Source organism: Aquarana catesbeiana, linkage group LG06 (assembly GCF_042186555.1).
Source record: "Aquarana catesbeiana isolate 2022-GZ linkage group LG06, ASM4218655v1, whole genome shotgun sequence".
NCBI lineage: Eukaryota > Metazoa > Chordata > Amphibia > Anura > Ranidae > Aquarana > Aquarana catesbeiana.
Window position 1 is genome coordinate 125,796,793 of NC_133329.1, and position 13,280 is coordinate 125,810,072.

At 45.6% G+C, this 13,280-nt stretch overlaps 1 protein-coding gene across 4 annotated transcripts in view; it reads right to left on the reverse strand.

The window, feature by feature from the left end:
* NSMCE1 (NSE1 homolog, SMC5-SMC6 complex component) overlaps nt 1-11,376 on the reverse strand; it is a 47,818-nt gene extending 36,442 nt beyond the window's left edge. The window contains exons 1-4 of one of the 4 annotated variants that reach the window (XM_073636763.1): nt 11,237-11,376; nt 6,804-6,855; nt 5,065-5,182; nt 3,578-3,699 (exon numbers count right to left, since the gene is read on the reverse strand). In XM_073636763.1, coding sequence (XP_073492864.1) covers nt 3,578-3,699; nt 5,065-5,170 — 228 coding nt within the window. In that variant the 5' untranslated portion in view covers nt 5,171-5,182; nt 6,804-6,855; nt 11,237-11,376. The remainder of the gene's footprint in view (nt 1-3,577; nt 3,700-5,064; nt 5,183-6,803; nt 6,856-11,236) is intronic. The other 3 variants (XM_073636762.1, XM_073636764.1, XM_073636765.1) reach the window with 3 other exon arrangements.
* Nucleotides 11,377-13,280: the final 1,904 nt, after the last annotated feature.

Sequence of the window (13,280 nt, forward strand, 5' to 3'; positions counted from 1 at the left end):
CCAGCGATTCCACCTTTAGATCCCTATGTCACTGCTAAGCCCTGTAATGACATAGGAGTCTGAGGATGGAAGCACAGCAAGATGGAATATTAACCAAGAAAACCCAACAATGAATTTCTCTCATTTACATCCTTTTGGTCCGTTAAATATACAATTTAAAGCATTTGTTATATCTTTCTGATAAGCGCAAAAAGCCCATTGATCCTACCATAAATCCTGTGAGCTCCTAACTTCCTGTGCACTGTGCCTGAGCTGCACTGTTATCAGTAAACAGTATTATCAGCCTTGCTCAGTTCTCTCTGTTAACTACAGAAAACCTCCCCCTAAGCTGTGAAGATGGGGAGGGGGATTTGCGGCAGTTCTGTAGTCCTAACTTGCTGTCCTGAGGTGAAAATGCCACCTGTTTATAGATACAGTACAGATACACATGTGTTGTCACCCATGGACAGGAAATGTTACTTGCAGGATCAGCAGGTGGGCAAAAAAGAAGAATGTCTGAAAAACAAATGTAGCCAACACATTTCAGAACTGCTGATAAGCAAGAAGTATTTGATCTCTGTTAATGGGTTTAGGTATACTTTAATCTGCATAAGCTTTATATATGATCATACAAAGATATATAAATATTTAAGGTGACAAATTATTCCAGCTAAGTATATGAATGATTATATCAGTGCATACAAAGGCCAGGTTCTGCTTCTGCTGGTCTATATTAAGAGCCGTTTACAATTTCCACCTTACCAAACAATACATTATTGTATGCATGACCTTAAAAGTTTTATATATATAAACAAAAAAAAAAAAAAAAACAACAAATATGTTTTTTTGCAATTCAACCACTTCCACCACCACCTTCAAAACATCACATCTGTTAACCTGCAAAGTTCATCTCTGTATATGGGCTGTCATTGAACCTCCCCTGTTTTATTTTTTTTAACAGGGATAGATGTCTGCTACTTTATACTCTCCCTGTGGTCTGCTTTAGCACTAGGCAGAAGTTCCATAACACTTTCTTGCCAGGAACTTTGGAGTTTACAGTGCACCTGGAAAGTATTCACAGAGCTTCACTCCCCCCCCCCCCCCATTTTGTTATGTTAGAGTCTTATTCCAAAATGGATTAAGTTCATTATTTTTCTCAAAATTCTACAAACAATACCCTATAATGACAAAGTGAAAAAAGTTTGTTTGAAACCTTTGCAAATTTATTTAAAAAAAAAAAACAAAAATAATCACATGCACACAAGTACCGGTATTCACAGCCTTTGCCATGACACTCAAAATTAAGCTCAGGTGCATCCTTTTTCCACTGATCATCCTTGAGATGTTTCTACAACTTGATTGGAGTCCACCTGTGGTAAATTCAGTTGTTTGGACATTTGGAAAGGCACACACCATCTGTCTATATAAGGTCCCACAGTTAACAGTGAATGTCAGAGCACAAACCAAGCCATGAAGTCCAAGCAATTGTCTGTAGACCTCCGAGACAGGCTTGTATCGAGGCACAGAAACATTTCTGCAGCATTGAAGGTCTCAATGAGCAGAGTGGCCTCCATCATTTGTAAGTGGAAGAAGTTTGGAACCACCAGGACTCTTCCTAGAGCAGGCCCACGACCAAACTGAGTGATCAGGGGGCAAGGGCCTTAGTTGAGGAGGTGACTAAGAACCTGATGGTCACTCTGACAGACCTCCAGTGTTTCTCTGTGGAGAGAGGAGACTTTTCCAGAAGAACAACCATCTCTGCAGCACTCCACCAATCAGGCCTGTATGGTAGAGTGGCCAGACGGAAGCCACTCCTCAGTAAGGCACATGACAGCCCACCTGGAGTTTGCCAAAATGCACCTGAAGGACTCTCAGACCATGAGAAACAAAATTCTCTGGGCTGATGAAACGAAGATTGAACTCTTTGGCCTGTATGGCAAGCGTCATGTCTGGAGGAAATCAGGCACCGCCAATACCATCCCTACAGAGAAGCATGGTGGTGGCAGCATTATGCTGTGGGGATGTTTTTCAGTGGCAGGAACTTGAGGACTAGTCAGGATCGAGAAAAAGATGAATGTATGAATGTAGCAATGTACAGAGACATCCTTGATGAAAACCAGCTCCAGAGCGCTCTGGACCTCAGACTGCATAATTAAAATGTGGCTCCACAGACCATCAGGCACATGCTTGGAGCTCACTGGTGGTCTGCAAACTATACCAATGCCCTAAAGCACAGCTCCAAATTTTGTTAAATCCTGTTGTTAATCCTATTAGCCAGCAACACTTTCCATCATGGCGATGAGCAAAAAGGAAGGTGGTGGTGCCTGCAGGCAAGCCGATGCCTGCATTTTCATCCTGGGGCCATTAAAGCAGACCATACATGGATCGAATTTTAGTCGGTTCAGCAGGGACCGAATTTTGATCCATGTAAGGGCTAGCTGGTTGTACATAAGTCAATCTATAGATCGACTTGTGTTCAGACAGCCTATCGGGTTTTTCCAGAACGATCAGTGCTGCCGGCTATAGCCAGGAGGGCCCCCCGCCGGCAGAATACAATAGCGCAGTGGAAGGGATTCCCCCCATCCACATCAAATGTGTGGATGGGGGAACTGGTTCTTTTTTTTTTTTTTTTTTTTCGTTCAACCAGAAATTTTTTTATCATATTATCAGTATTATAATACTGACAGGTGTGCTTTCAATAATGAAGTCAAAACTAATAATACAATGGTACTTCCACATAATTTAAAATCAACCGAACATTATCAAGCAATCTTTATAAGGCTAGATATTGATCTGATGCTAATAGCAATGGTCCAGTCTTCCCCATTCACTGAAGCAAAGCGGTTTAGTGTGTGGGCAACTGTTAGTTTTGGCTGCACTGAGCTGTGGTGAGGAGGCAGTGTAATGCACATTTCAGCGCATCACACAGTTCCATTTTTTTGTCAGCTTTATCTGAAGTGCACAAAGTGACATTTCATTAATGTCCCCCGCAAAGCAACGCAGTTCATTGTGCTGCTGTGTGGTGGCATGCGGTGCCTACCTGTATGCTGCAATAAAATGCAGTAAGCTCACTGAACTGCACCTCTGTACTGCAGATGGGGCACATAGGAAACAATTTATTTCTATGTGCCCTAGTAGTGACTAGTATTCTTCCAATGCACCACCAGTCACCACACTATGTGTGAACGAGCCCTAAACCTACAGCTTGTACCTACAGCTTTAAACTCAAACATGGTCTTGTTATAGAAAATGAAAAGAAGAAACCGCTGTTGTCCAATCAAATAAGACTGCAGCTATTATCTTTCTTGCACAGGACAGGAAATAAAACAAGACAGGTTGAAATAGATAATATTTCAATTTCCCTTTACTCCATATTTTTACTCATCTATTCTATCACCACACTTGATGTCTACTCAGACTTCAGGCTAATTTATCAGAATCAAGGCAAAAAAATGTGGCACAATAGCAGAGCTTTTACTCATGGTAACCCTTCAGGTTGCAACATTCACTTCTTGTAAAATTGGTTGCCATGACTGACAAATTATTTTTAATTTGTTTCATACTTGGAGGGGAAAAAAAAATTAAAAACTTTACTTACCAGAGCATAGTATTTTTTTCCATCATTTTCATCAGTTCCTTTCCTTATCTGCATAAACACAGGCTGCAAATGTTTGTTGATGATAGAAACAAAATCATCTAGCTTGTCATGCATATACTGGACTGAAAAACAAGAAACATGCATTATGCATCAAAAGTCTAATTACAAGGTGATGTGTTTCCAAATGTACCAAACTGAACTCCTTAAAGGAGTTCTATAATCACAGCACACGCTTTACTTTTATAGCATTGTAATAGCAATACAAACAACAGTTATTTTGACAATACAGTATAAGCGTACTGAAAAATCGCCACGCGTGTTTTGCAGCTTCTCTGCTTATTCCGTTGGTTTACTTTCAAATTCTAAGGACTACATATCCCATGGAACCTTGCTGCCTGCAAGCAGTGATTCCTACACTGACTCCGTCTCCTGAAACTCCTCCTCTCAACACCTCTGTAGTTCAGAAGGCAGGCTCACTAAATTCTGTGATACAGCTGTGCCTACCTACAGAGTATAGTGAATATGTGCCACAGAATTCAAGCAAGTAAATGTGTGAACATTTTTCACAAAGAAAAGTAACAAATGTCAATATTGTTCAGATTAATAGGAGTATGCAAGAAAGAATTGAAATTCTTTCTTGCAGTTTACAAATCACCCCTCTGCAGCTCAGTATAAGATTCTATAAGGCTTCATTCGGGGGACATAGCAGCACTGGATGGAGGGTGGGAGCTGCCAGAGTTAACTTTTGATATTAATAAGCTGATTGGTTGCTAAGACTGCCTTGCATCCCAGCAACCAACCCCAAGCCTGTTAAAATGAAAAGTTAATTCCAGCAGCTCCCGCCCTCTATCTAGTGCTGCTGTGCCTCCTGCTCCATGTGCAAAACTGTTCTGCCTCCTGCTCTGTGCTCTGCCATGATAGTGACAGCAACAGAGGCAGGGAGAAAGAGCCAGGTCCTAAATGGTGGGACCCTGACAGCCCGAATGGGACAGCAATTTGGTACGGATCCAGATCGCAGTCCGCCATTTAGTGATGTCTGATATAAATAGTATAATGATAGTGTGCAGCTACTTCATTGTGAAATCAGCAAGTTGGGATGAGACCTTGACCAAGCTGTATTCCTCAAGTACCTTGGAGATCAAGGATATGGTGGTACAGACTTGCAGGGGCATGCAGATTAGATGGCAGGTGGTAGCTAAAAGAGGACCCCAAAAACCAGCAGGCTGACCTTCCAGAAATAGTAGATCTTCTAGATTTGCAGTTACAATGTACATTTCAGGTTTGTGAGCCAAGGAAGTCATAAAATATTGGCTTGTTTTGACAATAAAGAAACATAAGACATGTGCAGTTAATTTTCGTGAGCGTATTGGTACCATCCAATTAAATAGTGTACAAAGTTCACACCTTTCATCGTATGCTCAATTCGACTATGCGAAATTAAACCACACAAAATTACACCAAAATTCTATTATCAATTACACACGAACCTTTGTGAACCTCACAACAATGTCTATGCAACCCTCTTAGAACAGATGCTTCCAATATGCCATGGGACATTAACACCTGGAGGAACCTCTGGTGGGCTTGGTTCATCGTTACCTTCCGCTGTAAAATAGGAGAAAAAAAAAAACATATATACATACATTTCCAAATTACTAAAGTAATGTATTACACTAATCTGTTTCTATTGCCCTTCCGCTCTGACACAGAGAAATTGCCCCTGGAAGTCTTAAACAGAAACTTCCATGAGTGCCAATCTCCCGTTCCTACCACTGTAATCTGTGGTTTCTCACTCTGACCCCCAAATCACTACAAAACCCAGTAGTGATGTACGGGTCAAAAGGGGGAACCACTGAACACCTCTGGGGAACAGGAGATCAGTGCTTTTGGGAGTTCTTGTTTCTGAAGATGATGTTTGGGGGAGTAATTTCCCTGCTTTGGAGAAATCTACATTTGCATTTTAGACCCCTTTCACACTGGGGCAGTGGCCGGGTTAGCACTAAAGCGCCGCCTGTTTTAGCAGCGTTTTAGCACTGTTTAAGCAGCGCTTTCTGGCTGCTAGCGGGGTGCCTTTAACCCCAAAGAAGGGGTTAAAAGCACCCGTGTTGCGGCACTTTCAAAGTGCTGCCCATTCATTTCAATGGGCAGGGCGTTTTAGGAGCGCTAAATACAGTGCTCCCAAACCGTCCTATAGATGCTGCTTGCAGGACTTTTTTTTTTTTTAACGTCCCACAAGCGCACCGCCCTAGTGTGAAAAGTCACACTGAAATGAATGGGAGGCGGTTTTCAGGCTCTATTTCTAGCACTAAAAGGCCTGAAAACCACCTCAGTGTGAAAGGGGTCTGAGAGATGGTCACTTTACAAAAGGTATTTCATGCAAAAAAAAAAAAATAAATAAATAAATGAAATACATAAATACAATACAATTTCAATTCCACTACTATGTATATAAATTAAAATTGCTGCACTTGCGGCTTGGGACAGAAGAGGCACTCAGAAACTTGGCCAGAAAGCAAGGTAACTCTACCCTGTATGGAAATTACTGTTTATTAAATATTTTTTTTACAATTAACATGTATTAACATTTTTACTTGGCTCCTTTTTGAATTTTTCAGAATTGGGATGACGTTCCTTTATAAGGGTTCTTTCACACTTGTGAGGAGATCTCCAATACAAAGAAACGCTGTCCTCAGCACGGGCGCACAGAGAACAATTGTTTTCTATGGGCCCTGTTTGGGCAGCTGCAGAGAATTGCTGTGAAGAAAAAGAAAACCCGTCTACAGTTTTCCACAACTTTCACACCTTGTGTTTAGGCACCGCATTTCACTGTTTAAATAATAATAAAAAAAGAAAACCGGTAACCAGTACTGTGACACCCAGCCCCCTCCCAAACCCAACTTAACGCCTGTGGTTTAGTAAACTGATGGCCTTATAAAGCACACATAATATACCGCATGCAGGAGTTGGGAGGAGGAGGGAAGAAAACACTCTTTAGCAGCAATGCTGAAGGTGGACCTGTGCTCCCTCATATTTGTCCTCAATGGTTCACTTTAAAATCAAAATGACAGGAAAATTATTCAAAATGCCATTTTGATCATCATCAACATTTATTTTCAGCGCTGGTAGTGGCAGAGATTGCTGATCGGAGTGTTTTGGAGGCGTGGGGGGGGGTCCCCCTGTCAGAACACAATAGCTCAGTGGGGGGAGATCGCTTTACTAACATCACCTAGTTAGTACATCGGCTCCTCTCGGGGTCTTGGTCTTTATCGTTCAGCCCGCTGGATTGAACAGAAAAAAAAAAATGAATAGCATGTAACAGGCTTAAGGCTCATTCACACTAGCGGCAAGGACTGCAGTTCCTCTGAGAAGCGATCCACGCTGTCTGGCTCCTCTTCGCCACCTGTTTTAATAGGTTGTGACTGCCCACTGAGTGTAACAGGGAGTACAATGCCGGTATTCTGTCAAATTAGCCAACTCGTCAGAAACTCCAACCACCTCACTTCCGATTTCTTTACACCAGGGGTCTCCAAACTTTCTAAATAAAGGGGCAGTTTACTGTCCCTCAGACTTTAGAGGGGCCAGATGTTGGAGTCGGTGGGAGTAAGAATGCCCAATCGCTGGTGTCACTGGGAGGAATAGTGCCCCATCATTGGTGTCAGTAGGAAGATTATTGCCCCATTGTTGGTGCCAGTGGGAGGAATAGAGAACCCCGTCGTTGGTGTCAGTAGGAAGAGTAATGCCCCATTGTTGGTGTCAGTGGGAGGAATAGAGAACCCCGTCGTTGGTGTCAGTAGAAAGAGTAATGCCCCATTGTTGGTGTCAGTGGGAGGAATAGCAAAAAAGATTACAGCACACACATACAAAAATGACATTTAACTCCCGCAAGGCCATTTAAAAACACCTGAGCATATTCAGAAAATATGGGGATTTAGTTACACCATATGGCCATATAGTGCTAAGCCCACTACTACGTCAAAGTACCCCATTGTTATTGGGTCCTCTGCTATCCATAGAATGGAAGATCCTGCTTCTCTGAACCATGGGAGAAATACACTCCTCTATATGGGAGAACTAAAGGACTCAACCTATGACACAGGTGGACACTAATAAGAGGCAATGATGGGCGGGGGGTGCTCCAGCCCAAAGGGATCTGGTCAGAATCCATACACTAGACAAACAAAGATTTGGGGGGCACACCCTCTAGTGTATGGATTCTGACCAAATCCCTTTGGGCTTGGGATTTGGTCAGAATCCATCGAGTTCTCCCATGGTTCAGAGAAGGATCTTCCATTCTATGAATAGTGTAAGACCCACTAATGGGGTACTTTGACGTAGTAGTGGGCTTAGCACTATATGGCCATATGGTGTAACTAAATCCCCATACTTTCTGAATATGCTCAGGTGTTTTTAAATAGCCTTGCGGGAGTTAAATGTCATTTTTGTATGTGTGCGCTGTAATCTTTTTTTCTGTCTGTATGGTCTTATGGCTGCGCCATCTTTAATGCATTTTTTAGGGTGTGCCCCCCAAATCTTTGTCTAGTGGGAGGAATAGAACCCCATTGTTGGTGTCAGTGGGTGGAATAGTGCCCCATCATTGGTGTCAGTAGGAAGAGTAATTCCTCACAGTTGGTATCAGTGGAGGAAAAGTAATGTACCAGTGAGAGGAATACTAAGGCTCAGGTAAAAGCAAGCAAAGGCCGCATCCAGCCCCTGGGCCACAGTTTGGAGACCACTGCTTTAACCGGTTCAATACAGGGCAATTTCACCCCCTTCCTTCCCAGGCCAATTTTTAGTTTTCAGGGCTGTCGCACTTTAAACGTCAATTGCGCGGTCGTGCGACGTTGTACCCCCAAAAAAATTGATGTCCTTTTTTCACCACAAATAGAGCTTTTTTTTGGTGGTATTTGATCGCCTCTGCGGTTTTTATTTTTTGCGCTATAAACAAAAGAAGAACGACAATTTTGAAAAAAAAACATAATATTTTTTTACTTTTTGCTATAATAAATATCCCAATTTTTAAAAAAAAAAACACATTTTTTCCTCAGTTTCGGCCAACACATATTCTTCTACATATTTTTGGTAAAAAAAAAATCGCAATAAGCGTATATTGATTGGTTTGCGCAAAAGTTATAGCGTCTACAAAATACGGGATAGATTTATGGCATTTTTAAAAAATATATATTTTTTTATTTTTTTAGCGGCGATCGCGATTTTTTTTTGGTGACTGCAACATTATGGCGGACACATCGGACACTTTTGACACATTTTTGGGACCAATCACATTTATACAGCGATCAATGCTATAAAATTGCATTGATTACTGTGTAAATGTCAAAAAACAAGATACAGTAAGTGTAGCGTTAGGAAGAGATCACAAAATGAAGTCTATGGATTGACAGTTCGAAGTTCATAAGTTTAAAAGAACATCCCTGGAAGGAATTAGAAAAGTCCTCTGGAACAAATCTCCACAGGAGTATAAATCATCTGTGACAGGAGCCCACACACCACCAATAGAAGTGAAGAGGCTTACCGGACTCGGTGGACCAAACAAGGCATACGCCAGGTGGAGTCAATCAGACTTGGGTGGTGCTGGGTTGAAGTTGGCCCGGACGGGCAAAGTTGGTGGAGTGGCTACCACATGGCTGTGTTCTTCAAGCGTAATCGGGCCCAAAGATATGAAGTACGGCACCCATAAATCGTATCCCTCAGATCCGCGTTGGAACCAGCAGTATCAGCAGCCAAATAAAGAGAAGGAATGGGCAAATAGTGTAAATCCGTTTTAATGGGAAATATATTAAAAAAGTATACACTGACATAAAAGGGTATCTAAAAACAGCGCTGTAGAGAAGTGGCGACAGTGGGGTCTGCTGGTTCCAACGCGGATCTGAGGGATACGATTTATGGGTGCCGTACTTCATATCTTTGGGCCCGATTACGCTTGAAGAACACAGCCATGTGGTAGCCACTCCACCAACTTTGCCCGTCCGGGCCAACTTCAACCCAGCACCACCCAAGTCTGATTGACTCCACCTGGCGTATGCCTTGTTGGGTCCACCGAGTCCGGTAAGCCTCTTCACTTCTATGTGGAGATTTGTTCCAGAGGACTTTTCTAATTCCTTCCAGGGATGTTCTTTTAAACTTATGAACTTCGAACTGTCAATCCATAGACTTCATTTTGTGATCTCTTTCTAGCGCTACACTTATCTTGTTTTTTGACATTGTTTACACTTGCTGGTTGTGTTAGCTGCTGTGTCCATTCCCCTTTGTGGTAGCGCAGAATTATTGTGTATATATATACTGTGTAAATGTGACAGGCAGTGAAGGGGTTAACCACTAGGGGGCGGGGAGGGGTTAAGTATGTTTCCTAGGGAATGATTCTAACTGAAGGGGGAGGGGGACGCACTAGGGGAGGAGACCGATCAGTGTTCCTCCGTTCTGGGAACACAGACGCTCTCCTCAGAGCTGACAGGCTGTGGATCTGTGTGTTTACACACACACAGATCCACATGCCGGCCTGGTTAACGGGCAATCGCGGGTGCCCGGCGGACATCGCGGCCGCCGGGCACACGCACCGGGTCCCGAGGAACGCGGCGGGCGCGCGCGCCCCCTAGACTCCCGAGAATCCCAGGACGTCATATGACGTCCACCCAGGATGGGAGATCCCATCTGTGGATGTCATATGACTATACGTGGGTATTGAAGTGGTTAAACCATCAGTTATTGGAGATTTCAACAAATTGCTGTTTGGACACAACACTGGCAACCGAATAGAGTCCGCTACATGCTATTATTAGATATAAGATTGTTACCTGCTCTGATACTAACCAACAAAATGGCCGCCTCCGAGTCAGCGACAACTTTGTCCCCGTTAGCTGCTGTGGTGTCAAAACAGCTAAAGCTTCCTGTACTGGACTGTATTCCGATGCCTGTGTTGTGTCCACACAGCAATTACTGATAGCTTAAAGAAACCCCCAAGTGACGTGGTTGGAGTTTCTGATGAGTTGGCCAAGGCTCCTTTCACACTAAAGTTACGTGATTTCAGCGAATGCCTGCGTATACTTGAGGTCTATGGACCTCAACTCACATGAAAGTCGGACCAAAAGGAGTACAGGGACTACTTTGAACATGGGCACGACTTGAAGTGGCACAGATATGAATGGTTATCATTGGAAATCATGGGGTATGACTTGTCATGCGACTTTGCAGTCCCAAGTTGCACAAGTGTGAAGGGGGCCTTATCTAACAGAACACCAGCCATGAAGCAAAGCATTGTGGCTGGAGCGTGTGCACACCACATCTGCTACCTTTGCAACAAAAGGGGTTGGTAAAAATGTGTCTCAAACATAGGGTTTTACACACCCCCTCCCCCCACTTCACGTGTTAAGGAGGCAACAGAAAGTTCACCATGGTAAACACCCCCTTTATTTCTCACTTCAAACAACAATTCTGTACATATTTGTCTCCATAGCAACCATCTCTAAGTGAGATCAGTGACTGCACTAAGCCTGTTTGCCCCGGGTTACCGCCCCTCCTCCCCCTGGATACAGACACACAACACACTGACTGGTCTATGGACAGCACACAATTACTTTACAGAAGTAAATAACCCCCTCTCCTCCCCTAACACAAGCGCCCCCCGCCCCCAGCAGCGGCTCTCACCACACTCTCAGATACAATCACATGTACGGAACATACAGTCCACGCGATAATGGCGGGAACACAGACGGACACAGGAGCTGCCGAGGAAGAGGGAACTGAGCACAGCACATGCGCATTGTACGTATTAGTGGCGCGCCGTCAGAAGTATTAGCTGCAGTATTGAGTGTTGTCACTAGATGGCAGTGCGTCACTGTGTTATTCTGGTCAGAAACTCAATCCGCTCTATGTGGTACCTGATGATGAATAATAGAGTAAAACATTTTCCCAAACACTTCAATATTGGGAGAGTTTATATCTTACAGCAAAGAAATATAAGAAATATAGAAAGATGTGCCTGATGTGTAAATAACGCAGCATTAGTGGTCATGGAAGAGATGACTGTGTAGGCATTTTCTGTAGAGAGATGTCTGGGCTCAGTGGTGGTTGATGGAGAAGGGTGCGTGGTTGGTGGAGAAGGGTGCAGGCACAGTGGTGGTCAGTGGAGAGGGGTGCAGGCACAGTGGTGGTTGGTGGAGAAGGGTGCAGGCACAGTGGTGGTCGGTGGAGAAGGTTGCGTGGTTGGTGGAGAAGGGTGCAGGCACAGTGGTGGTCGGTGGAGAAGGGTGCAGGCACAGTGGTGGTCGGTTGAGAAGGCTGCAGGCACAATGGTGGTCAGTGGAGAGGGGTGCAGGCACAGTGGTGGTCGTGGAGAAGGGTGCAGGCACAGTGGTGGTCGGTGGAGAAGGGTGTGTGGTGGAGAAGGGTGCGGGCACAGTGGTGGTCGGTGGAGAAGGGTGCAGGCACAGTGGTGGTCGGTGGAGAAGGGTGCAGGCACAGTGGTGGTTGGTGGAGAAGGGTGCGTGGTTGGTGGAGAAGGGTGCAGGCACAGTGGTGGTCGGTGGAGAAGGGTGCAGGCACAGTGGTGGTCGGTGGAGAAGGGTGGAGGCACAGTGGTGGTCGGTGGAGAAGGGTGCAGGCACAGTGGTGGTCGGTGGAGAAGGGTGGAGGCACAGTGGTGGTCGGTGGAAAAGGGTGCAGGCACAGTGGTGGTCGGTGGAGAAGGGTGCAGGCACAGTTGTGGTCAGTTGAGAAGGGTGCAGGCACAGTGGTGGTTGGTGGAAAAGGGTGCAGGCACAGTGGTGGTCGGTGGAAAAGGCTGCAGGCACAGTGGTGGTTGGTGGAGAAGGGTGCATCACAGTGGTGGTCGGTGGAGAAGGCTGCAGGCACAGTGGTGCTCGGTGGAGAGGGGTGCAGGCACAGTGGTGGTCGGTGGAGAAGGGTACAGGCACAGTGGTGGTTGGTGGAGAAAGGTGCCTGGTTGGTAAAGGGTGCAGGCACAGTGGTGGTAGGTGGAGAAGGGTGCAGGCACAGTGGTGGTTGGTGGAGAAGGGTGCAGGCACAGTGGTGGTCGGTGGAGAAGGGTGCAGGCACAGTGGTGGTCAGTGGAGGGGGGTGCAGGCACAGTGGTGGTCGGTGGAGAAGGGTGCAGGCACAGTGGTGGTCGGTGGAGAAGGGTGCGTGGTTGGTGGAGAAGGGTGCAGGCACAGTGGTGGTCGGTGGAGAAGGGTGCAGGCACAGTGGTGGTCGGTGGAGAAGGCTGCAGGCACAATGGTGGTCAGTGGAGAGGGGTGCAGGCACAGTGGTGGTAGTGGAGAAGGGTGCAGGCACAGTGGTGGTCGGTGGGGAAGGGTGCAGGCACAGTGGTGGTTGGTGGAAAAGGGTGCAGGCACAGTGGTGGTCGGTGGAAAAGGCTGCAGGCACAGTGGTGGTTGGTGGAGAAGGGTGCATCACAGTGGTGGTCGGTGGAGAAGGCTGCAGGCACAGTGGTGGTCAGTGGAGAAGGGTGCAGGCACAGTGGTGGTCGGTGGAGAAGGGTGCAGGCACAGTGGTGGTCGGTGGAGAAGGGTGCGTGGTTGGTGGAGAAGGGTGCAGGCACAGTGGTGGTCGGTGGAGAAGGGTGAAGGCACAGTGGTGGTCGGTGGAGAAGCCTGCAGGCACAATGGTGGTCAGTGGAGAGGGGTGCAGGCACAGTGGTGGTCGTGGAGAAGGGTGCAGGCACAGTGGT